Source organism: Taurulus bubalis (assembly GCF_910589615.1).
Source record: "Taurulus bubalis genome assembly, chromosome: 12".
Taxonomy (NCBI): domain Eukaryota; kingdom Metazoa; phylum Chordata; class Actinopteri; order Perciformes; family Cottidae; genus Taurulus; species Taurulus bubalis.
The window spans coordinates 6,143,137-6,169,425 of NC_136600.1; the positions used below are offsets into that span (position 1 = coordinate 6,143,137).

A 26,289-nucleotide genomic window follows, 5' to 3' on the forward strand; every position below is an offset into this window, starting at 1 on the left:
CATTTCTTAAAAACGTGTGATGAAGAACGCAAACTTGCTCAAAGCAAAATGTGCGATTAGTCACTTGAGTCACAGTTTTACCATATTTAATGTTTATGTATTTACAGTCTGTGTCCTTGGGCTTCAAATGATGCAGAACTTGTCTCTCGTCTTTCCCAAAACTGACAAATAAAAAAATATGCCCCCAACTCTTAAGTGAAAGCAGTCTGAACATGTCCCATGTGGGTGTGATCTGGGGTGGGTGGGCGCCTCCACCTCATCCCTCGACGGAGGGCCCTGCCGGTCTTCCGCGCTCTCCTCCGGCTCTGCCTATTTGACCACAGTCACAACGTGCTTCTCCTTCTCAGACACCAGAGGAACACTTCCCGGCTTGCTGTGCTTGCGGACATTCCTCTCCCTGGAAGAAAATAAAAAAAGGGGAAGAAGAGCCGTGAACAAACTGCCGGTGAGAATATTCAGGAGGGGGGCGGTGAGAGAGATGAGCAAACAGAGAGGAGGAAGTGAGTGAATATGAGACTGTTGACCTAACACCTACGTCACCAATGTACCCTGAAAATAATGCATAAAGCATGGATAGTAAATCATTCACAGTCCAAACCCATGTCTGACGCGTCACAATACTGACAGTAATTAGAAAAAAGAAAAAAAAGGCCAGACTGAGCTATGAATCACTGAAACGGTAAACTGGAACAATCAATCCACCATACAGAGCTGTAAATGAGTATGTAAGGGCTATTTAGACCATGTCATAGGAGGCAGTCCCATCAGGGAGATTTTCCATTAGGCCGGTGGGACTGCGTAGGTCAGACCTAAGCTGGCAGCAGCCCAAGTCACCACCACCATCACCTCTACGCAAACAGAGGGTGCATCGCGGCTATTCTTTTAGATAAGATGGCTAGCTTAAAAAAACTAATTAACACGTACTTCCTGCGGCGAGCCTCTTTCATAACCCTCAGCTCCTTGGTCTGGTGGTAGAGGCTCCTGGGTAGGTGTCGGTGATTAGCGATGCGTCTGATCTGCGGGTGGTGCTGGTACTTCTCCTTCAGCTTCTGTCTGTAGTTGGTGGCCTCCTTCTCTCTGGGGGCCAGCTGAGGGACACAAGAGGAGGAGGAGTTGGGCAGACAAAAGACAAAATGGAGAAGACCAGAAGAAAAACCAGACAAAGTCAGGAGAAAGAGACCATTATCTTTGCATGCCATCTCGCCGCGCGAGAATTCAGCTTTGCGTTTCTCTGAATGTACCTTCAAACTACTGACCAAAGTGGGGGGGGGGGTTCTCAAACTTTTTCTGTAAATAACTTCATTTTGTGACTCCATCTGCGCTTTTATAAATAACAGAATAAAGAACATTGTAATCACTTTCAAGTAAATCAGATTGTTCCAGACATTTTTTTATTTTTAAATTGCAATCACTTAGAACAATGAAAATAAAGTTATCTGTGCAAAAAATAACTAATATTTAGTTACTTCTAAATAGCTCATTGTGGAAAACAAACAGCTTTTTTTGCCAAACAAAACAGAATGAGTGCAGGTATGTAAGCATCAGGTTGCATCAGTGTTAGTGGAGCAGTGAGCCTCTACACATCTTTTATAAACAGGGTTGTAGATTTGATACAATTCATGCTCAACGTTGAGCCGAGATCTGTTTTCTGTTTTGAGACGCAGCAGCAGAAAGGACCAGCAAAGAGCCAAAAGTCGGCGAGTGGCGCATGCGAAACCTGTTAACGGCGTAACTTTCTCCATATATTTATTAATGACTTAGTTTTATGTCTGTGTACTTTGTACTTTTGTAATATGTGAAGCCAGCAGCTCATTGTTGGTAGAAGACACGAGCACTTTGGCTCGTTTCACAGAACTCCGCTGTGCGCGATGCAGAGCAGAAGTGTTAACGCGACCACGTAGAGACCGAAATGACAAGCTGTCGTGTGGATAATATAAATAAAATACGGCCGTTTAGTTTGTTTAATAACAGAACAAGGTGCAGACCTGTTCTATAGGAAAGAGAAACTTAAATGATGACTTGTGATCTGGCGCTATCGAGAAAATTACAGGGGGGCGCCCCTATTATAACTGTAGGGGAAACACTGCACTCTTTGTGCTAAGCTAAGGCCCTTCTCATCGTTCAGAGACAGTCGTAATTATTGTGGCCACAAGATGTCCTCATGAAGTAAACATGGGTCTTGTTTTTGGACATTTGAATTTCTTTCTTTTCCTCAAGTGATGACCGCCTCTTTGAGATCAGAACAGGCAACAGAGACGCCCGCTGCCAGCTCCGCATTTCTGAGTCAGCTGCCTTGTCACAATTAGCAACTGTTGCATTTAAACCTATAGTGTGAATGGGGAATTATGTCATTTACAGCCCCCTTTGGGTTCCCATGGTGACAAGATGGCTTTTCCCCGAATGCCTCGACTCCGGTAAAGTATTTCCCGGAGGCGATTACGAGCGTGGAGTTTGCTGCTGACTACAGGATGTAGTCTGCATTCATTTCAGGGGGCGTTATATTAATTACCGACAGTTACAGTGCCTATACATCATAAAATGTTGGCCAGTACAGTAAGCAGTAACCTCAGCACGACGATGCGTCTCGTTCAAAACGGAATCAATGTCCGTTAAAAAGTGAAGACACCAGCTCAACAACCCCCACCGTCTCCCTCATAAAACTCCTCGAAGGCTTTTATTCTAATTAAAAGCAATGATTTGTCTCAGATTCAATTTGCCGATGAAGAGCTGTTCGATGCTGATCCTGTGGGACTAAACTAACCCCCCCGGGCACACGTGGTTAGCTTGCTAAACGCCATTGATATGATGATGATGGAAGATCACATCCAAAAGTTGACCAGGTGACAACGGGGTGCAATTAGCAACCGTCATCAACCGTCATCCCACTGCTGACGCTCTGGACTCTGAACGACATGCAAGCAGCCACCGTGAAAACAAGTCGTACCCGGTTAGAAAGAATTCAGCCAGTGCCGAAACCACGCTCTGCTTATTGGTGATAACCCCTTCTTGCAGAGGAAAAAAATGTATCAAACAAAATATCAGTTGAGTAAGACGAAGTTGAACCAGGAAGTCAGTCTGTAAAATGTGACGGACGTTAACAGAGGACAGTTTAGGTCGTCATTTTTGGAAGCTTGCATTCTGCTGCAATAGCGAGAATCAAGCGGCGTTACTGCAGGGTTTGAAAATAAATAAAGTGTTGATAGTCAGGTTGTATTGTGGGTAATGTAGGCACCAGGTTGACAAAGAAAGATTTATGAAAGGATAAAAAGAAAAGTCAAATCTACTGCAGCATTATTTCTTAAACTGTCTTTTACATGTTAGCATAGCTTTGAGCTAAATGTCTTCTCTTAAGCTCATTGGACTGCTTGTGCTTCTTGCACCCCCCGTTTACACAGACGCTTCAGTTTCACTGGTGTCAGGAGCAGATACACTTCCATCTTAGTTAATCAATACAGCCGTCTACACCGGCTGCGTAATGGCCGAGTCTCTCACACAAGTGTCTTTGTAAGGCTACATTGACCGGGTATTGGGTTCTGACACGGGCGACCACGCAGCAGTGCCGAGGCGCAACACAGAGCATACACACGGATGGAGGATTGAAGTAGTTGTGGCGGCGCTGCTTTCACTATGTGGCTTGTGCAGACAGGTTGGTACCATCTCAGGCCGCTTAAAAAATAAAGTTTGTAACCAACTTACATTGTTATCTAAATATAAAGTAAGGAATCCACATCTGTGGCTATGTCCTCTGCAACTAATTAACTGCAGTGTCGCCAAGCTTTTCCTTGCTCGTCGAGTGTGGAGTCGCGGCAGCGCTACTGGCCGAGCATTCTGTGTTAAGCACGGGGGAAACGCACTTGTGATAACAGAAACGATAGACGGACCTAAAAATATCAAATTTGTATTGACAATTATCCTATAAATACATGATTCTTTTCGTCAAACTGTAAATACCTTAATATAGATCAAGAGTGGCAACTGATTGAAAACAAACGGGGCAGATGGATTCAACGCGTTTTAGGTTACGGCCTAAAATACAAAGAGGGGGTCCAATTCAAACTGGAGCCAAAGGCCAAAAATGTATGCCCGTTCAGCTGCTGATAGGAAAGTCCTGATGCAGACCAATCCTCCATTCAGCATTTCTTGATAATTAAAGACCCCTTCAGTGCAACTTGATTGTTAATGCTTCATTATGTTCGGAGTGGCCCGCTTTAAGTGATTGGCCGATCCAAACTGCTGATAGGAGCAGCCCTTGTCTGATCTCTTTAAGTGCAAAGCTTGCGGATAAATCTTCTCTTGCACAGTGACAGTAAAACAAGTGCCAAAAGCGGGCCAATTTTCCACTCCGGAGCTGCATTAAGAGAATAAGCAAGGGTGAAGCCGATTAGTGATGAAAGATGGCTGTTGGAGATGGCATTGATCTATATTATTCAGCCTTAACTGGGATTGTTGGGGGCATTGGGACACCTCCCCGGCATTTCATAGGAGCTTTATTTTACAGTTGAGCACAACATTAAGGCCACGGTTTCTGCTAGCAAGACATGTGGATATCAAGAGTCAGCAGAGATTTATCTTTTAGCTGAATTGTTCACTGATGATTGGTCATTTGAAGGGGTGGGGGGGGGGGGGGGGGGACTTCCGCCTGCCTCGAGAGCAGCCGTGCCAATTGGTACATTGTACTTATTGAGAGTGATTCTGCCCTAAGTCAGCATCCATCAGGGCATTTGGCAACGGTAGCGCCGTTGCTCCTGGCATAGTCGCCCGCTCTCACCCTGCTGAAGTGGGCCCACGGCTGTGTCGAGGAATGCAGCTAACACATAAAAAAACAAGGTCCGGTAATACGCTGGAGGGAGATACAGTATGACAATGGGGCCGAGCGAGAGAGAATACAGCTGTTTCCCTGCAGATACACCACTTCCTGCTCACCAAGAAGCTGCGAGTTGCTTTGGACGTGTGATCGATTGAAGCTGGAGATCTGATTTAAAGCAGGAGCGATATGGGGAAGACGAGGCTGCACTCACCACTCCTAGTTTCTCAGCTGCGTTGGCTTTCCACAGTCGGATATTCATTTCGTCAGAGCCGCTCAGGATGTACTTGTTGTCTGCCGACCACTTTATGCAGATGACATGCTGCATGCGTTTGGTGTGGTAGACTTCCCTAAATAAAAGAAGGATAAATAAGGCAATGCATTGTGTTAAGTTTACTGTTGAAAAAAAAAAAAAAAACACAGCAAATACTTAGAGGAACCACGATTACCAACACCCACTCTGATCAGGAACACTTTACGGGTTTAACACTCATAAACTAAAGTAATGTTTTGGATTGTGGCTGAAATAAAAAATAAATAAACTGCCAATGGTAGGAACCGGGACACCAACTGACTGTTGGCTTCTACTGAACATTTCTTTATCGTAAAAAAGAAAGAAAAACTTAACAGGTCCGAGAACCAAAACTACCAACACCACAAAGAATAATTATACTGCCTACTCCACTGGTTCAGTCAGAAGAACAGCAATGGAAAAGTAAAACATACACGGTAATGGTATTATTTTTTACGCCCGTGTTTAGGGTCCTACTAACCTGCTGCGGCCACTGTCCTTGGGGAAGATGCGGATGGTTTTGTCAAAACTGGCAGATACAAACTCCTTTCCAGTTGGAGAATAGTCAACATCCAGCGCCGCAGAGACGTGGTCCATGTGCACTGTGATCGGCTTGTCCAGGTACCTCATGTCATACGTGTAGAGGCTGATGAGACAAAACACAAATTCAGCCGTTAGTCAAACTGCATCAGTAAAAAGTGGACTGTGGCTCAGTTGTGAGTAGGATTGTCCTTCAAAGCAGAGGATCGGCAGTTTGATCCCCGGCTCTGCTAGCCCATGTCGATGTGTCCTTGGGCAAGACACTTGACCCCAAATTGCTCCCGTAGCTGTTCCTACCTACAGTGTATGAATGTTAGTTACTCCTGATGGGCAGGTAGCGCCTCAGCCACTGCCATCAGTGTGTGAATGACGACAAGTAGTGTTAAGGCGCTTTGGTGGTCAGAAAACCCGAAAAGCGCTGTAAAAGTCCATATACTATAAAAGAGTAATAAAAGGGCCAGTGCAATCATGGTCCATCTGGTCTGAAAGTTGACCAAAGTTACAGTTGTACATGCAAGACTCCTTCAGCTTGAGATCATGTAGTGTCAACAGAAATCATGTGAGTCACTGATACAAGCACCCACTCACTTGTAGTCCTCATTTGAACATGTGAAGTAATAGGCTTCCATCGGGTTCCAGCATAATGTGTTGCTCCTCATTGCCATGATAACCTAAAAAGAAAAATGGAAAAAACACTGGAGATAGAAATCATATAACTATGAAGAAAGGCGGGGAGAGAAGGGTTCATTCTTGCAGCGACTAATGGTAAACCCTGTACCTTTTTAAGTGGCGCTGATTCTCTCATGTCATACAGTACTATACTTCTATCAGAGGCACAGCTTGCAAGGAGTTCAGTCTGTGGAAAGACATAAACCGTTAGACTTTAAAAGATATCCGCAGGGTGGCTGATATAAAGAACCACTTTGATGAGTCAGGACATGAACAAAAGTGTTCTCCTGTGTCTCTAATGTGTCCGAGTGCAGCGGACACAAGGCGGCTCACCTCCACCGGGTTGAAGCGCACAGAGCTGAAGCTGTCTACGCCCCAAGCGAAAGAGCGGATTGGGCTGCTCCTCTGCTCGTCCCAGATGTCGACCTGCTGGCCACATGTTGCGAACACGGCATCCTTCTGGTGGTGGTCCAGGCCGGTGAAGACCGTCTGCAAAACGACAAGAATACGTTTTACAATGATGGAAATGCAATGTTTCACTGACCCGTTGATGTCACAGTCATCTAAAAGACACAAAGATACACATTTTGACCAATGGATTGCAATTACTTTTCCATGACCAAACATTTTGTGAAATCTTGGTGTAAACATGAAAAAGTGGGAAACTTTAGTATTTATACTAACAATGAGGATTCCAAAGCATACAGTAAACCTTAAATGACACAAATGAATGAGACAATAGTTTGATTAAAATAATAAACATTTATATAGATGCCTGTATGTATGCCTGCTAATATTTAGAGTTTCTTTCTTTGAAAAGTGTTTCAATTATTTCAAACTCTGCGTAAATGAACGTCATGAACACATGAATATAACACATTTCCATGACTTTTCCCAAAACCTTTGGGGTTTTATTTTTTTCCAAGGACTTTTCCAGGCCTGGAAATAACCATTTAAAAAAATTCCATGACTTTTCCAGGTTTTCCATGACCGTAAGAAACCTGTAAAGAGCAGTTTTTTCCCCTCTTCTTTATTATCCCAACTGTCTTTGAAAGCAATACTAAAGAAAATGCCCACTGATCACACCTTGCCCAGAATGGTGTTGAGTGGCTCCTCTTCCTCGCCGTAACCGGGCGCCTCCATTTTCCAATGCTTGATTGTTTTGTCATCACCAACCTGTTACAGTAACAAAACAACAAAAAAAAAAAAACACAGGAGTTGTATCTGAGGTCTGCTAACAAAAAAACAACGATTCTGAAAACCTCAGTGGTCGAAAGGGCAGTCACCGTGAAGAAGGAGGTTCCACAAGAGCGGACGACCATTCCCCGGACGAACCCTTCGTGCGCTTGGAGAGTGCGGACACATTCACGTTTGGTCAGATTCCACACTTTCACCTAAGCACAAACAAGAATGAGTGCATGGCACCTCCAGTATTGTGCGTACAAGCTGAGGTAATATATTTAGACTTTGGGAGGTAGTCACCTCCCCATCGCAGGAGCCAGAGAGCAGGGTGGAGAGGCTCTTGGTGTGCTTGGCCATGCAGTTCACCCCATCTCTGTGTCCGTCCAGAGAGGCCAAGAAAGGCTTGGCAAACACCCTCTCCAGCTTGGTGGCATTCATGGCGCGGGTGTACTCTCTGCTCACCTCAAACGGATGCAGTGTCGGGTCATAGTTTCTGGGGACTAACAACAGAGAGGAGTCACTACTTAATGAAACTGTAAAAGCACATTTTAGTTGGCTAAAAGATGTGATTCGTTCGTTTCAATGCAAGCAGTTCGGCTGAATAACATAAAACAGTAAATTTAAGTCAACAGTACATACCACGCGCTTATGAATGTAGTGTTGTTACTCTTTTGGAGCAATTCAAACACACTAAAGTTACATATTATTGCCGCACACGTGCTGGAGTCTCGCTCACGATTTCGAGTCGGCGACCTTAAATAGCTGCATCCGATTTGCTTTTTTGTATCGAAGCTTACAGACAACAGACAGCATCTCCAAATATAGTTCGTGTTGTATTGTTTTGTAACAACGTCCAGATTTGGAGAAATACAAAGTTCGACTCGCCTTATTTTACGGTAACAGACTGTGTGTGGCTGATGTTTGCTGGCTAGCACTAGTATCCTGTGTTTTAGCCTCTGCGAGATTAAAGTGCATCACTTACCACGTTGAATATCTAGTTTGGTCTCCCGGACGTAATCATCCGGGTTCCTCGATAGGACTTTAACCTTCATTTAGTGGAAGAGTGAAAACACACTTAAAAATTGCTGTTAACCTTTAGGTTTAACAAAATAAAAATATTAGCAAGCACAAGCCATGTGTTGAGGAAGAAGAAATTAGTTTGGCCGCGTTGCATTGTGGGATACCCAGTCCTCCTGGTTGCGTCACGGAGACGTTTGGAATCAAGGTGCGACATTTAGCGGAGAAAGACCGGAAATAAACCGATTTGGTCTTCAAACTGCTTCAAATGAATCTCACTGGCTACGAACTTTTACAATCTTGGTTCAGAAAGGCCATTCCAACAAAAGCAGCTTGACAATATTTACATCTGAGTATACCGAGTGCCACTTTTGTGTTGTTTTGTTTTTTAAATACCGGAATAATGTCCCTATTAAAGTTTGTCGTTCGCCTAAACTATTTTAATTTGAAGGGCCGGAAGCAGTACTCTTAATTATAGGCATTTAGTAAATACTTGCAGTAAGGTCGAGCAGCGGCGCTGGTGCGGTAGGTTGCATGTTGGATAACGTTACCTAAAGCCATGTTAACACCGCGTGTTGCCCGTGTGGTTCACTTGCTAAATGCAATGACAGCCAGGGAGTTAAAGCAGTGTCAGTGAGTTGTCGCCTGGCTGCTGGAGAGGAATATATTTGAGCATTAACGTTACGGATTGCGGAACTAGCTGACAGGAGCTAGCTCGGTTAATTAACTCATTACCAGTGAACATGACGGAGACCGGGTCCAAACCCGCTTCTGCGGTCTCGATAGCCGGACACGTCCGCCAGGTCTTCAGCCACGTGAAGGTAGAAAACCTGGTCGCGGGGCTCAGCGGAGGAGTCGTGTCAACGATGGTGCTTCACCCTCTGGACCTGGTCAAGATCAGGTTTGCAGGTAACGTTACAGTACGATATTGCACTTATTTGATTGATGTTTGACTTGTGCATTGATCTATTATTGCACTGTGTTTATTGTTTTATTATATGTCTGTTTATTGTTATGCACCCTTTAACCAAGTCAAATTACCTTGTTTGTGCAACGTACTTGGTAAACGATGCAGGACTCGGTGCTAGAATGGTGATATGTTCATATTGATATGCTTTAAAATGGTTATTTCCAGGCCTGGAAAAGTCCTTGAAAAAAATAAAATCCCCAAAGTTTTGGAAAAGTCATGGAAATGTGTTATATTCATGTGTTCATGTCGTTCATTTACGCTGAGTTTGAAATAATTCAAATGCTTTTAAAAGAAAGACGGGCATAAGCAGGCATACATACAGGCATCGATATAAATGTTTATTTTTTTTAATCAAACTGTTGTCTCTCATTCATTTGCGTCATTTAAGGTTTACTGTATGCTTTGGAATTCTCATTGTTAGTTTAAATACTACATTGTATCACTTTTTCATGTATACACCGAGATTTCACAAAATGTTTGGTCATGGAAATTTGGTTTAAAGTCATGTAAAAGTCATGGAAATCCATTGGTCAAAATGTGTACAAACCCTGTTAATGCCAAGGTTGCCATGCTGATATGGCAACCTTTTAGGAAATGTTGGCGTCTTGTGTCAAATGACTTAAATGTGTCTGTCGTTTCGATTTAGTAAGTGATGGACTGCAATTAAGACCCAAGTACAGTGGCATATTACACTGTATGAAGAGTGTTTGGCAGCAGGAGGGACTCCGAGGCCTCTACCAAGGAGTGACACCCAATATTTGGGGCGCCGGAGCATCTTGGGGTCTCTACTTCTTTTTGTACGTCAACTGTAAACCTAATTGATCATAGCTCTAACATGATAATTCCCATGATCTATAACACGTCTTCTCCCCCCCTGACAGCTATAATGCAATCAAAGGGTACACTAAGGAGGGCCGTCAAACTGAATTGAGTGCCACGGAGCACCTGGTGTCTGCGGCCGAAGCAGGTTAGTCCCACATGTGTCTGAACACTGCTGACACACTCGCCTAATCAGCCCACGCAGGTCAACAGCAGCAGCCAGATAGTACTGCTCCGAGCCGGCCTCAGCAAACGGGAGGCAGATGCAAATTGGTGCACAAGCCCTTCTGTTCACTCCGGTCACATGGGGCCACGTAGATCTGCTTCTTGCTGGTCAAATTATAGTGTTGGGGTAAGATGGTGCTACTGTCGATGTCATCCGAGTAAACAGAAGGAAGCCACATCTATAGTTGAGGTGAGAAGTTCTTTGGGATATGGCACATAATAGTGTAAAAGTACCCTTTTGTTGAAAGGGGTCAAGTGACATTATTCCAGCATGTATATGTGTATATATATATATATATATATATATATATATATATATATATATATATATATATATATATATATATATATATATATATATATTATATGGATTTATATATATATATATATATATTATATGGATTTATATATTATATGGATTTATTGGTGGGCCGCTTCACTTCTGGGCCGGCCGGTCGAGAATTGTATTTGTTGACATTTGTCACGTTAGTCCATCTTCTCTTAAAGTGGGCTACACACGTTCCGCATTCTGACACCGCAGCCTCTGCATGGGTTGTACCATGCGAGGAAGTTCACCCCTCCCAAATAGAGTTGGTTCGGTCCGTAGCCCATCTTTTCCAAAAATCTTTCTCAGATAGCTGGGCCGGCCCGACCGCAACGATACGCGTCAGGGAGGATGGACGGGAGGAAAGAGGGCAGGAGGGGCTGAACAAGCCAGGTTGAAAAAAAGAAAGACATTGGAGCAGGATGCTGCCAAATGTGCCAAGCTTACCGATTTATTTTCAAGAGGACAAACACAAGTGGCAACTGGTAAAGAGAGACGAAGGCCTAATGAATAGCAGCGTAAGTCTTCGGCTAACGTTGTAGCCTTGATTAATATCGTTGTCAACCTATTCCCAAGCAAATTATTAAATTGAATTAAAATATTAGCCTTTTTATATCACCCAAAATATGGCGATCCATATACTTTGCAAATATTGATATATAATATTGAACTGTAAACATTAGTTCAATATGCCTCTTTGTTGAAGAGTGGGATACGTTATATATATATATATATATATATATATATATATATATAATGAGATCGTACTATTGGGGCACGTTACAACAGATATAAAGATGCATTGGAACAAACCACTGAGCCATTGCTAAATTGTACTGTATTGTACTTCAATGCTTATCATCCTCCGCTCCGTGACCTCTAGTCACTGCAGTCTGCAGAAACAGGCACCAACTACCACATCGCATTCGATTAACTTCAACTTCGGTCCTCTATTCGCTTTTTGTTGAGGAGAACCACCCGATCCCGTCTTGCAGGGAGTTGCAGCCACATGCAGTAAAAACAAAACACTGACTGTTTTAAAGAGCTGGCTGTGTGTGTGTAACAATCATGTCTCTCCATTTTCATTAGATTTTGTTAAAATGTTAGCTTCATTCGAACACTGCTTACTTGCCGTCACCTAGGCATCCTGACGCTCACCCTGACCAACCCAATCTGGGTGACCAAGACCCGGCTGGTGCTCCAGTACGATGCAGACCCGGCCGGTAAACAGTACAAGGGGATGATCGACGCTCTGGTCAAGATCTTCCGCCACGAGGGAGTGCAAGGACTATACAAGGTTGAAGAGCAGTGTGTCTCTGTACTTTCATGTGATATAGCAATACGTGACATGCTTATGATGCTTATGAACTGAGGTTACTCTACCACAACCAAAGTTGACCTTTATCCTACTAGGCTGAAATTAGGTTTTCACCAATATATCGATCACCACTAGAGGGCACCAACAGCCTGTATTAGCTATAGTTGAGAAGCTTTAGTGAAATATATTTACCTAGAAGGATAATTGCAACCACATTACTCGGTGGAAATTTTACAATATATTTTGAAATGTGCAGAGAGCCACAGATGTGGACAATGTAGTATTCTAGCAAATGCATGCCATGGGTCTATTTGTGTGTCACGAAAGGCCGGCTTACGAAACATGCACTTGTCTTAGGGTTATGTTCCTGGTCTGTTGGGCACGTCTCACGGAGCGCTGCAGTTCATGGCCTACGAAGAGCTCAAGAGGGACTACAACAAATACAGGAAAGTGCCTTCAGATGCGAAGCTGGTGAGTCAATAACTCCACAGGCCACAAACCGTCTGGCAACATGCTCTGTGTTTTAATAAAAGTCGGGAAACCAAGCTTGTAACGTTGCCAGTGTAACAAGACCGAGCCCACAGTGGATAACCCGCGGTGACTCATCAGCTTTCCCACCCTGCTCCCGTCTCTCTCTCCATCTGTTTGTCTGTGTAAACAGGGCACGTTGGAATATATCACAATGGCAGCGGTATCCAAAATATTTGCCGTTGCCACGACGTACCCGTATCAGGTGGTGCGCGCTCGCCTGCAAGACCAGCACAATAGATACAATGGAGTTATTGATGTCGTCAGACGGACATGGAGGTAGGACACTGATCCGCTGCTAAAGGGGCCGAACACGCCATCCTATTCGGTTTCTAAATTTGGCTCTTGAGTCATGTCCATGTCATTAGATGCGTGGTCATGTTTCCCCCCTTTTTTCTTTTTCTTCTTTTTTTCTCTGCAGAAACGAAGGCGCTGTCGGTTTCTACAAAGGGATCATCCCCAACATGATTCGAGTCACTCCCGCCTGCTGCATCACGTTTGTAGTTTATGAGAATGTGTCTCGCTACCTCCTGGGACAAAATCAGTGAGGCCTAAAAGCGTGGCGGGGACCGCTACGAAGACCCTGAGCTCACACTGACGCTTTGGTGGCATTCAGAGGCACGGTGTGAAACGCGCCAGGCTGAAACCGCAATCCCGGCGAAGTGTAAACGTGCAGACGTGAGAAGCATTCATTTGCACTGAGAGTGACTGAAAAAGTTGCCAAAACTGAGCAACGGAATCAACAGTTTTTTGTTTTAGATGGATTGACGAACACTTTGACTTCTGGGCAAAATGTCGGTTGCTTTACACGCCACAGGACAGACGTCGTCGGCAGAGGAGGGTGCTAAACGTGTCGCCATAGTTGTGTTTACAATTGATGTTTTCCGGCAGCTGAAAGAGATGCGTGTTATGAAGAGCTGATTGTTCACACTAAATTGTAGATCTCAGGGTTCCAGTTGCATGTGTGTGTAACATTATTTTGTCTCTTTTAAATTATTGCTTTATGTGAACAGACTGCAGCAACGGATTGTTTTGCCCACAATTCATTCATTTCCTTCTTACGAATTGTAACTGCATTGCTTTATAACATTTTATTATAAAACACAAACTGCGCTATCTGCATTGTTGTGTTGGATTTCCATAAATACATTAAATATATAACTTTGTTAGCTACACTGAATTTAGCGCAGGGTACTCCAAAGCTCGTAAACACCACAAGTAGTTGGAACGTTTTTATTTAAATTCTTAACCAAAAAAAAAAGATGACTTTATTAACAGTAATAATTAATACAAATGTGTCACATGAGTACAGAGTTAAAATATGGTCAATGTCTGGTAAATGGTTACTGTGTACTAACAGCAGCACCCATGAGCAGAAAAGCTACAGTACAAAGGTTATTTCTGGTAGACAGAATGACACAGTACTCTTGTTTATAGGCCTGTCAACTAGCATTACAAAAAAAAAAAAAACATTCAAGTTCCCATCAGTGATGCAGTGACGCCTCAGCAAACCATACTTGATCGTTTTGGAGGCCCAAATAACATACTGCCACACGACCAGGACTGGTCCCTCCCTTTTTTTTTTATTTTATTTGGGAAGTTCCTCAATGATAATCCTGGATACTGAATTCCAGCCTGTAGATGCGTCACCTCTGGGATAGTCGGCGCAGGTCCCCACCCACACGGCCACATCCACCAGCCCTGCTTTGACACCCTCACACAGCCCTTCAACTGCAGATGGGGGGGAATAAACATAGGAAGACTGGAATGAATTTTAGGGAACAACTCAAACTGCCTCCACAGATGGAAATCATTTTTTTGACACAATGATGAACTTTCCAAATTTGTAAGAGTGTAACTTTAATGAAAAGACTGTTGATGCTTTCCAGCTCGCTGTTTCCCCCTTTATGTTATGCTAAGCTAACTGGCTGTAGCTAAAGCTTTTCAGGCTAACGTCTAACTCTCGTATTTCCCGAACTGCCGCTTGAAGCCAAAGCATGAGAGAGCAGGGGGAAAAAAGTATTGTTGGTTGCGGTTTATTGCACAATGACTTGAGTCGTACCTGAGGATGTTCTGTGGATGTTGATGGTTGAGTTGAGCTCAGGACTTCCCTGGTCTAAGTAGATGATGGACTCTATGGGCAGGGGTCCAGTGCACTCCGCCCCATTGAAGGTGAAGTACCACCTCTGGCAGCACGCGTTCTTACACTTGAGTCTGAGGGAGCCACTGAAGAGGACTCTGAGGGCGCTGTCCGAACGCAGCTTGGTGAAGGTACAGTCCTGCAACGCAGCACAGGGGAGTTTCGGCACTTTGATGCATTGTGGTGGCTGTAAAACATTTTCTGTGAATTTGTCAAATGATTGGAAGCCACATTCCTCACTATACTTACGGCTATTTTACCCAGGTCGATGCCATAATTCAGAGAGTTCCAGGCGCACTGCTTGTAGTTGGGCCTCCAGGACTCCTCGAAGATCTCGTTGATGCACTCGCCTTTCTCGCCCTTGAGCCCGTCGCGGCCAGGGATGCCTGGCGTCCCCGGGATGCCGTTGGTTCCTGGGTTCCCCTCTCTGCCAGCGGTGCCTGCTGGCCCCTGAATGCAACTGCCAAACTGCAAAAAAATAACAGGGGAAAGAGGAAGTCGTGACGAAGGATGAGCGCATGCAACAACATCAGTCTATTGTTAACTGGCTTCCTGTTTTAGATGTTCTCCCTGGGGTGGGCTGGTAGGTCCCTGTTTTGGGCTGCATGCAACGAAACGCTGCCATTCATCCAACCATCACACACAAGAAGCCAGAGTACACCCTGTTAACCAGTAAAGAAATACACTGCCAAAAGGCTGGAATAAAGTCTAACAATAAAACCCAGATGTGGACCAAGGCAAAGCAACAGAACCAGCGGCCGTGAAGCAAGTGGATAACAGAACACGTGTTAATGAGGAACTGAAGGCCCGGTGACAGCCTGAATTAGTAGGTGTTCGGCCACGTATCTAACGGTGTGATTCATTGTCCAGCTGAGTCTCCTGCTATGTTTAAACAGATGCTACATCTTACTCGAGCTGACTCAAACACACACGCCTGAGCTGCCCTCTACCACATACAGAGACAGACGATCCAAATAGCTTTGTGTAATGTGTTCCTCAAGGAGACATTTGCCCGACAGATTGCAGTGCGTGGGTCAGCTCTTTTTTTTTTAAGTTGGATTTTAGTTCACGTGACCTGTAAGTCTCCCACACTCCATTCATTCAGTCGGGGCTCAGTCATAAACTGACACGTAGAAGTGATCCTCGCCCTTGAGCCCAGACCCAAAAAGGATTCGGGTCTGGGGCTTTTTTTGTTGGGTCATTGCTGCTGTGCAGCTGTGGAGCGGTTTTAGAGTCAAGAGGCATTTAAAAAAAGAGTCTCCAGGCAGGAGAACAAAGAGTTTTTACTCCAGTTTAAAATGTCTTGTCTGGACTTGAATCCCTGAGATGAGGTAGAAAAATCAATTTCCGATGATGTGAAATCTGGAAAATGGCTTTTAATGTGGGGAGGATTACACTTGTGTCTGCTTTAGCCATTTTGCATGCGGCTATGCTGGAGCGACCTGGAGATGTGCAGTCTGACGTCATCTCTGGGAAAACTGGGAAGCCTGTGATGGGACTACCGGATCGTGGTTTTAGCACATGCTGTAATAGACCTGGAATTTGTCCTCAAGGGAAAGGGGACATATAGCACCTTGGCTATAATGTGGAAACACAGAGCCCGTCTGGTTGATATTCAGAGTTGTATTAAGGGTTGGGCTTTTGGAGACATTTCAAAGCAGACTAATGAATGAAACCACTGTCCTTTTTTTGCAACACAGCTGACTTTTATATTAGCTTCCAGTCTGCTGTTTCTGTAGTGGTGCTGCCTGCCTGCATGAATTAGACACTCCGGCTCCACTGGATATTAGTAGCACACAGTCCATTACTGTAACTGAAGCATAAAGGCTGCATTTGCTGAAAGAAAGTGCTGAGGAATCGCTAGTTCTTCATGCATTAGTCAACACCGAAGCACAGGGAGAAGTTCTCCCGGAGCATGCACAGCCGGGATATAATGATTGGCTTTGAGACTTTTTTGTTTTCCTTTTCTGTCCAGGATCTGGACAAGATGCAAAAATAAGATTTTATGATTACCATGTTGTTCAAATAAGCAGATCTTTCTTCTCCAGAGTGTCTAGTGCAGTTGTGCTTTTCTGCGTCATTCCCAGTGCACTAGATCCAAACGGTAACAGAAGGTGCTATTCATTATACCCTTCTGCTGTGGTGGTCTCTCTGTGGAATACGACTTTGGAGGAGAATGGAGAGCAACTGCTTGTTGTGGTTCTCCAAGAGGGGCATGCAGACTTCTAGGAGGGGGGTCCCAGCAAAATAAACACTAGTTTCACTTTCATTTGACTCCCCAGAGATTGAGAGAAATGTGTGTCCACGTTGTTCCTTAACTCTCCTTCAGCAAAGCAAGGAGGGTTATGAGATTATGGACAAAGACACTCTCAGATTGGAGCCAGTGTGGATTGAAATAGCTGAACCTTTTAGGTGTATATATCTATATCATTTCAGAATTCCCCCCAAACCAAAACCGTTCTTAAACTAGTAAAAAAAAAAAAACGGATAACAAAGAGAGACAGACGGACAGTATAGCCAGATCCCAACTTCCTGTTGGGGATTTTCTTTCTCAGACCTGGAATAATAGAGAACCAGCTGACCACACAAAAAGTCAGAATACAGCATTTCTCATCTGCTGCGGGGCCTAGATAATTTTATTTTGCCAAAGTTATGACCACACTCACTGAAAGTATACGAGTATGAATCAGCAGATTGCTTTTCTTATTTGACTTGTGTGTGTGTGTGTGTGTGTGTGTGTGTGTGTGTGTGTGTGTGTGTGTGTGTGTGTGTGTGTGTGTGTGTGTGTGTGTGTGTGTGTGTGTGTGTGTGTGAAATCAGTAGTTTAAAGATACCACTGGAAAAGAGCGCAGTGCCTCATGAGTGTATATGCATTAAAAATACAGAAATTAATACAAAGCGCGATAAATGGCAATGCGTCCACTTGAGTAGAATTACTATAATGTCACGTGAGCCCTATTCTTTAATAAAATCTGTCTAAAACGCATCATTCTCTCGCGGAGCGGCACGTGTCTTTCTTTTTGTCTGGGGGTAAGGATCATAGATCTTACCTTGTCGGCGTCAGGATCCTTTCGGTATCCTCTATTTCTCACCTTTTCCTCGCCATAAAGAGGTAAAGCCAAGAAGACAAGCAGCAGCAGGCGGGCAAAGAGCGGAGACATCGTGTATAACGGACGGCTGCGTGCGCGCGCGCTCTGGAGAGATGTGAGGCCACAGTTTGACTCGGGTCTAGTCCAGAGTAGGCAGGACGAGGAGGGAAGGAGCCAGTCGACGTGCAGAAACGTCCTCAGAGGGGAAAAAAGTCTCACAGCATCGCTGTGATAAACGTAAGCTGCCAGTACACAACATCTTAATGTGATCATTTGACTCTTTAATGGACCAGATGTGCAATCGTTGGCGTGTGCAAAGATAGAAGTGGTGTTTAATCAATCATAAACAGCAGTTACTGACTCACTTTTTTAATCATATTTTATTAAAATGAAATAGGATTGATACAAAATTCAGCTGACAAGATAGGCTGCATAAAAGAAATAAAAAAACACAGTAAAAATGGCTCACAAAAGTTGTAGAGCACTTCATAGACTATGACCTGTCCACATGCCAGAATAAGAACATACAACTGAAAAGGACTGACAGGACTCCCTTTTAAATTGGCATTAATGGAATTGTCTTCGATATGAAAAGGCACAGCACCTCAATGGAAGAATCATTCCCTTACACAGCAAAACAGACATTACAGCATGGCGGATGAAACACAGAAGGTGTTCTGGAAGCACTTGAAGGAGAATGATATGGTCCATGACCATATGCTATGAATAACCCCTGAACAAAGGCACAATTTCATTCTTTTTTCTGTTTGTTTGGTTAGAACTATTCATTACTCATTAGTGGTTTGTGTTTCTTTCACAAATAGTGCAAAGCCGGTTTGATTAGTTCCCTCAATTGGATTCTAAATCGTATGAATGAACAGACGCACGCACGTACGTACGTGCACACCATCTGTCGCTTCTTTGAAGTCCTTTGAAGATGAGGAACTACTCAAAGGAAGGCACATCCTTGTAGAAAACTATAAAGCTATACTTTATCCAAATTCACAGGACACTTCTTTAAAAAAGACACATCTGCACAATTAGTGGTTGTGCAATAGAAACTAGAAGGAACGCAAAACACATCAAGTGAAAGTATGGTCTTTGAAAGAAAACGTGAGAATCCTAAATTCGGCATAGTCTAAAGTCAAGTTTAAGAGTACACCTTTGTCAAAGAAGCAGTTAAGTAGCACACTGCATGCATTACAAGATGAGTGTTTTCTTCTAAAGGAAAAAACATTAAGACATAAAAAAACAGTTTTACCACAGGAAGACTTTCGTTGAATGTTTGGCAATATCATAGCCTTTCTTAAAGCAACTCTCAGTGTAGCAACTAGTCCAGTGAAAGACGTTGTTTCTAAAAATGTTTAACAAAATAGAACATTTACATAAATATTGCATGTATTTTCTAGTGTGCGTTTTAATGCCATTGAGCTACAAATCTACAAAACAGTAGACCTAAAGTTTTTTTTAATGCTATCAAATTGGTAGCTGATATAAAAGGTGGATCACAGCTGAGCGGCTGCAACATTTCTGTAGAAAAAGCTCAGTAAAGCTGAAAGACGCAGCCTGTCTCAATACTCCAAACTCTTTGAGCCCTCTGCTGAAACCCAAATTCTGGTCCAAGCATACCACAATAAAAATACTCGAGGTGTGGGACAGTTTGCTGGCAACGAACATTCGACTACAACGTAACCAATACAATCATGCACAGACACATAAGAACACGCATGACCGAGTGGACACAAGGATGGATGCACGGACACATTTGAGGACGGGTCCGATGTCTCAGCAGGAGCTGTCCTTCGCGACCTTGTTCTCCTCGGGCACCTGGTGAGCCAGCTGGTGGGTGGGGTCCTGGACAGTGCTGTGTGATGGGTTTAAAGCCGGGAGCTGCTGTGCACTGGGGCCGTGCCTGACCTCCGACAGCTCGCTCCTCGGAGTCATCCTAAAGCGGCACATCAGGGATTATCTGTCATTACTTGTATGGAGAAAAGTTCTCGAGAAAAAAAATAAAAATAGGCGCCCTAAAACAGAGCTGGGATGCAACAGTAGGTTCTATTATATCAGCATGTAAAATACTGAAAGTAGTGCAAGTGTTACATCTGTAGTCATCAGAACAAAAAAAAAGATTTCACAGGTATTTCACACCTGTTTCACTTACCTCCCATCTGGGACGGCACGCTCGGAGCGGCTGCTGATCTTACAGGAGCTCCCCCCTCTGCTTCGTCTCTCTTCCCTCTCCCTCTCCCCCCTCCTGGAGCTTCGGCTGGAGGTGCCCCTGTCCAGGTGCTCCCTTGCCGAGGCCTCAGACAGAGAACCGTGCATGCGGGGCTCGTGATTGCCCAGCGCAGAGGTCCCTTGATTGGCGGTGGACGCGTTAGTGGGTACGGTGCCGGTGCTCGTGCCCATGGACTTGGAGATGACCTTGAGCTTGTGGGAGTTCGACTTGTAGTGCTTCTTCTTGTGCTGGACGCGGCTGTTGTGCTTGAGGAAGAACTCGCAGGACTCCTGCAGCACCCGGCGGCTCTCAGTGATGGGACTGTGGGACGGAGAACACGGGAGTTTACTGTGTAACTGCACACTCGTCTCTCATGGAAAGTGAACTTGAACATGCGACAGGGAAGGCGCGGCCTTACTCTCTCTTGCGGGTCCTGTTAAAGAAGTAGGCCCACTCAGAGCAGGTTTTTTTACTGCTGACCCAGAACACGGCAGATATTCCGACTACCAGCGTCATTAAGTATTTCACCAGAAACAGGGAGAGGTCAGGGCGGTCGTGCTCTTTTGTCTGGAACAAAGAGACATGAACAAAGCGTCATAAGAGTCCCTGTGATTTAGTGCGTGAACTAACAAAATTCATAAAAAGACAAAATCAAGCTTCATGGATTTCTATGGCAAAATGTCCTTCTTGGTCAAAAGGTGCATCCATTCCTTTTTTGTGGAGCTAAATTATGTAATCACAACACATCTAGAGCTTCATGGGATCCTAATTTCTAAAGCTTGCAAACTATTTTAGGTCTTTTGAGCATTTATTAGTAATTTGAACATTTAGAATGTACATTGACCTTTTTCTCTTAACTTCCATAACACCTCCTGCAGGCGACTAAGCCACGGCTACCTTGTAGGGGCAGGGAATGCTGTACTCCTGACAGCGGTCGTTGATCCAGGTATTCTCCCAGGTGCTGCGGTGACTCTGTTCGTAGGTGTAGCAGGCCAACAGGGTGACCAGCGGGACCAGGTAGAGGCAGCTGAACACGCCGATGCGGATCATGAACTTCTTCAGCTTCTCCTGGTTGCGCTCATCGTGCTGGATGACCTGTCGCACGTGGTTGAGAGAGACGATGCCCGCCAGGATGAGGAAGAGGCCGACCACGACGCCCACGCATAGAGGCGCCAGGACGAAGTAGCGCAGGGCGTCCAGGTCGTAGAGACCCACAAAGCAAACTCCGCTGATGTTGTCCCCCTCGACCTTGTTCAGAGCCAGCAACATGACTGTTAGCACCCCGGGGATCCCCCAGGCAGCAGAGTGGAACCACACCTGAAAGACAGAGGCCACGAGGATCGATATATTCAACAGCGTCCATCGTTTTCCTGACTGCTCATAACTTGTATTTGCTCATTTTGTATTTACATTCTGGTAAATTCTTAAAAACACTTACCGCTTTCTTTTCTATGGCCTCACAGCTCCACTTGGGTCCAGCTGCTAGGAACCAGGTGATGGTGAGGATAACCCACCAGACGACGCCGGCAATGGAGAAGAAGTAGAGCAGCATAAAGAGCAGAGTGCAGCCTTTACTCTGAGAGCCCAGCACCACTGTGTCCACACTGGCGGGGTGAGACGCTTTGGTGCAGGCCGCGTTGTTCCCCAGCAAGAAACCGATGAAGTAGATGAGCGACACGAAGCTGTAGCAGACGGCGTAGAAGATTATGGGGCGCTCCGGGTAGCGGAAACGCTTGACGTCGATGAGGAAAGTGAGGAAGGTGAAGAGCGTGGCGCCCAAGCAGATGATGGAGCACACGCCGATGAAGTTCTTGGCGAATTCGATGTCGTGGGGTTTGAAGTACATGTTGGAGCAAGGCGGGGCGCAGTCCTGGGCGCCCAAGAACGCCGAACCGTAACCCGGTTTGGTCTTCAACTGCAGGGGGCACCAGAAACCAAGGTCCCGCTTCGCCGATGAGGAGCTCATTGGGGTGGTTGCAGGAAGCGTCGAACCACCGGGAGAACCACATGGGTCCAATCTAGTTGAAAAAAAACAAACAAACCCTTCAATGGACTGATCAAGAACCACAGCGGTTCTTTTCCTCTTGTGGATTGCCTGTTATGGCGGTTTTCCCACCGGTCACACTGTAGCTCAGGAGGCCAGGTGACACCGAAGACTCGGATGTCCTCCTCGCAGTCCGACAGGACGGCCTCGCACTGCTCTCTGCATGGACGGATCACCGTGTTCTCCTCGGTGCATGCTGGGACAAAGGCTTGGCACAGGAAGTGGTGGACGTCTGGAGAGCAGCGCAGGTTTGCCAGGGGCATGAACGGCTGGGAATGAGACGTTTAACAGAAAATACATGAACTCACCAAGTGTTTTCTACGAGAGCACAGACACACACCCTGTAAGTTTGCGCTCCTTTTATCACACAAAATTAAGAATTTAAACATTGCTTTCACCCTGAAAACACAACTTCCCGCAGACAGTAGCAATCTTTTTTGTTGTTGAAAAACTGGATGACTTGAATTTTACCTCTTGAGGCCTGCGAGATAAAACAAGACTTTAGTTGACCTGGTCATAATAACCCATAGACATAGGTTGACTCTGCTTCATTATAAAGGAGTCACCGCTCTACATAGACGTAGTAACTTCATTTTGTTTATCTGCAGTGATATACACAGCACCACACAAAGAGGCCCATTCACTGACTGGGAACCATATTCTTCCGTTTCAACACGCTGGTCAAAAGCTTGAGGACCGAGACGCGGCGGGGGAGGAGGGGCTACAGGTGACAGGAAATGACTGCTTGGACGTTTTGGAAACACACAACGACTGGCCAGGAGGGCTGGAATGCACAGAGCTGTTGATAGGCGAGGCTGCTGCTGAGCCGCCGTATCAGTGGGTCTCCTATTTATGCGTGGCATACACAGATCACCCTGAAGACGACTTGATTCCAGTTAAACACGTCCAGCCGATGTTTCTAAATCCTTGTGTTTTGAGTATATTTTATAGGCTCCTTTTTATTATTGCTTATGTGCTTATACATCACCAAGTCTACTTTGTTCACTCAGAGCGGCGCTAAGACCACATGGACGTTTTAGAAGACTCTTTGTTTGAACCTCATTGACCATTATCAGACCAACATGCATGGTTAGCCTTTACAGATAATATTTGTCCACAAAACAAACGCATACATTCCAACACAGTCCACTATTCAATGTTTTCCCCCTGAAATCCAGTCTGGCAGTAGGCGTCTCTGGGGCCTGGGCTTGCCCCCTCTGACAGTAAGAGACTTGTTCCTCTCCTGCGGAGGTCCTGGACTCCTTCTCAATTCCTCCCCGTTGCTCAACAATCTGACCTTTATTTGCTTTATGGCAGAGTTACTGTAAAAACTGACCTCGTTTCAGAAACCTTCAAACAGGATCAGCAGCACAAGTTGAGCTGATTCGCTCTTAAAAAAAGAAAGAAATCCCCTGCGGATAATTTCCTAGCAAAGTATTTCAAGGATTAAATGATTTTTCTTGAATAGCCAGAAAATCACTTTTCAAACTTTGACACCTTTCAAGACCCATAAGTGTTCCCTGTCCATTACAGTACTTCAATTACCCTTTCCATTCTCTTTGTATTCTAACGCTTCAAACTTTTCTGTTTCAAAAGCTGGCACACACACACACACACACACACACACACTGGAATCTGGGACCAAGGGCGGAAAAAGGTTATCCCTCTTCCGGAAAATCCTACCGATAGTCAGGGCTTTGTGAGAAATCCCTGCACGCTTTCAAAGAGAGCTATGTATAGCATGTAATGTTGAATGTAGGCCAGAGAGTGTAAGCGTGTCATCTGGGAGACGGGACCGTCGAGGTAAGACCGTGTACAGGGGGAAATGAGTGAGTAATTAACAGAGAGGATACTCGTCGTGGTATGCCGGGAAGGCTTTGTGTGAGACTGGGTGTGTCCCTCCCCTTCCTCCAGAAATCAAAGGTCCCTCACAACAAAGTCGATGAAGTTGCCCGTGGCCAAGGTTGCTACTGTGAAATAAGAAGCCTATACCTTTGCCAGATGCCACACAAAAGACTCCTTCAACAGATCACTGTTCACGCTCAGACACCAAATGTGTGTAAGCAAACCCTGGCCTTCAGGAATGTCAGGACACTAACTGCATCTCTACAGAAATTGAGTTCACGGCTGTGGAGAGACACAAGACTTTACTACGTCTAAAAAGACACGTTATGAAAACAAGGCCAGTGACAAAAGTCTGAATTGTTATCGTCTTATCTTTGTAAGAAAATATGAATTATAATGATAATGCAGTTACTGTGCATATCTTGCAAATGTTTTTGGACATATTTGTGGAAACAGTCTGAACTTCCAAGTGTCTGGGTGGGCGTTTCCACGCCAGCTGTTGACTGACATTTGAGGGCTGGCGTAACTAGGAAATGTGCCGTCAACTTTCATGGTGTAAGTTGTAGCCCTGCCACGGTGCAAACAATGATATAAAACATCCACCCCCCCCACACACACTTTCAACACGCACACACGGCATTGCTGCGTACCATTAGCGAAGTAAGAGATTTTTCCCGTTAAAATGTAGCATTTAAAAAAGGACCCATCATGTTTGTAGCCTAGGTTAATAGCTCACTGACTACCCAGCCAGGCAAAATAGCTCACATTACAAAACGGTAATAATGGTTTAACGAATATGCACTTCTCACTAACGGACACGGCACATTGCAATCATTTTGAGATGCTATTCATTGACGTTAAATATGGGACTTGAATTATCATTAAATTTACAAGCCGATGAAGCTTCCTTTTTCTATCATAGGTCGATATAAGTATAACTCCATGGAAAACCCAGACTGATGTGGTTTCTTAAAATGTGGGCTAACAGCTGTGAGACCACTCAACATAAAGTTTCCCTCTTAAAGCACCGTAAAAACTTATTCCAAACTGTAGGACAGTATCACAGATATATTTGGTATCCATGTGTTCATCGTTTCGGAATGTTTCTTTTGGGACCACAACTATTTTTTTGTGTTAAGCCAAATAGTTGCCAATACCGCAATTAAAAGGCCGCCTCATATCTATTGGGTCTTTAAATTAAGAGCTGATTAAGGAAAGTCATAACCAAACAATTCACATGTTTAAAAAAAAAAAAAAGAAAGTTAAATGCATATTTGACAGACTACTGTTTTAGAAATAAATAAGTAATCACAAACTCTATTGGCAGTAAACAAGACTGACTATCGCCAATCCCCAACAAGGTTAATATCAGCACGATGAGGACTCACCTCCATATTAGCGGCTGCGCTATCTTGGTCGTAGTGCTCCATCATGTTGGGAAAGAAGGTCATGTTGTAGGGCATCCCCAAGCACCGATGCACTTTGATGGGCTCGCAGGTGAACAGGCTGTGGGCACTGCAGCTTCCCACACATATCAGAGCCAGGCACGCCCACAGTGGTCCTGGCCTCTGCATGGCGACGGCTGATTGGAAGTGTGTGTGTATTTGTGTGTGTGTGTAACTTAAAACAAAAATATTTTTGGCTCAATGGGAGGATATTTTGGCCCAAATGTTGAATTTCCCTGGCTCACACTGTCATCCACATTTCACTTTTCCTGGAGTCATCTCGGTGGAGCCGAAGGGCATCGCTGCAGGTAAAACGTTCCCATCTTTGGTCAGCACGTGCGTCTGGGTCACAGACAGGAATCCCACATCCCTGAAAATGAAGTATTTCTATTAAAACTGAAGTGACACTTTCAGCTCCACAACAACAAGAACTCATCCTGAGAGCCTCGTTTTGGACAACCAAGTCAACCCACATTTCATGAAGATTTGTCTTCGGGAACCTCAGCTTTGTAAGTGGTTATTACTGCATTTATGACAGAATTGCAGAGCAGAGACAGACCAAAGCCCCATCATCAAAGCAGTGTATGGCACAACCTCTCATTGTGCGCATCATCTAAAAAGGATCTAATTAAGCTTATTAAAATGAGGTCCTGTGAGGTCCTCAGACTCCAGTTTGAGACTGTTTGGAGACACATGAGTCAAATGCAATGAAAGGGGACTAACATCCAGACAATCCATGCACTCACTTTACATGCATGCATTCACACTGGGTGGGGAATGCTAAAGAAAAAGAAAATGTAATACTTTTCGTGTGAATAC

At 44.6% G+C, this 26,289-nt stretch overlaps 4 protein-coding genes across 4 annotated transcripts; 1 reads left to right on the forward strand and 3 right to left on the reverse strand.

The window, feature by feature from the left end:
* Positions 1 to 69: 69 nt before the first annotated feature.
* Positions 70 to 8,569, reverse strand: dcaf13 (ddb1 and cul4 associated factor 13). The gene is made up of 11 exons (XM_079227001.1): positions 8,470 to 8,569; positions 7,788 to 7,987; positions 7,592 to 7,699; positions 7,392 to 7,481; positions 6,639 to 6,794; positions 6,415 to 6,492; positions 6,225 to 6,307; positions 5,578 to 5,742; positions 5,019 to 5,154; positions 925 to 1,088; positions 70 to 397 (listed from the first exon to the last, which is right to left on the reverse strand). The coding sequence occupies exons 1-11, from the start codon at positions 8,537 to 8,539 to the stop codon at positions 310 to 312; spliced, it is 1,338 nt and encodes a 445-aa protein (XP_079083127.1). The 5' UTR covers positions 8,540 to 8,569; the 3' UTR covers positions 70 to 309.
* A 539-nt stretch (positions 8,570 to 9,108) lies between these two features.
* LOC306745219 (solute carrier family 25 member 32-like) lies at positions 9,109 to 13,803 on the forward strand (the record flags this gene model as incomplete). The annotated part of the gene is made up of 8 exons (XM_079227972.1): positions 9,109 to 9,133; positions 9,243 to 9,413; positions 10,121 to 10,271; positions 10,356 to 10,441; positions 11,986 to 12,140; positions 12,519 to 12,632; positions 12,823 to 12,968; positions 13,111 to 13,803. The coding sequence occupies 8 exons, from the start codon at positions 9,109 to 9,111 to the stop codon at positions 13,235 to 13,237; spliced, it is 975 nt and encodes a 324-aa protein (XP_079084098.1). The 3' UTR covers positions 13,238 to 13,803.
* A 105-nt stretch (positions 13,804 to 13,908) lies between these two features.
* LOC306744746 (collagen triple helix repeat-containing protein 1-like) lies at positions 13,909 to 17,990 on the reverse strand (the record flags this gene model as incomplete). The annotated part of the gene is made up of 4 exons (XM_079227427.1): positions 13,909 to 14,420; positions 14,752 to 14,968; positions 15,079 to 15,297; positions 17,880 to 17,990. 4 exons carry the CDS (start codon positions 17,988 to 17,990, stop codon positions 14,278 to 14,280), a joined length of 690 nt encoding a protein of 229 aa, XP_079083553.1. The 3' UTR covers positions 13,909 to 14,277.
* A 289-nt stretch (positions 17,991 to 18,279) lies between these two features.
* On the reverse strand, positions 18,280 to 25,599 carry fzd6 (frizzled class receptor 6; the record flags this gene model as incomplete). Its single annotated transcript, XM_079228178.1, has 7 exons — positions 18,280 to 19,863; positions 20,080 to 20,457; positions 20,555 to 20,703; positions 21,034 to 21,453; positions 21,575 to 22,154; positions 22,253 to 22,449; positions 25,414 to 25,599. 7 exons carry the CDS (start codon positions 25,597 to 25,599, stop codon positions 19,704 to 19,706), a joined length of 2,070 nt encoding a protein of 689 aa, XP_079084304.1. The 3' UTR covers positions 18,280 to 19,703.
* Positions 25,600 to 26,289: the final 690 nt, after the last annotated feature.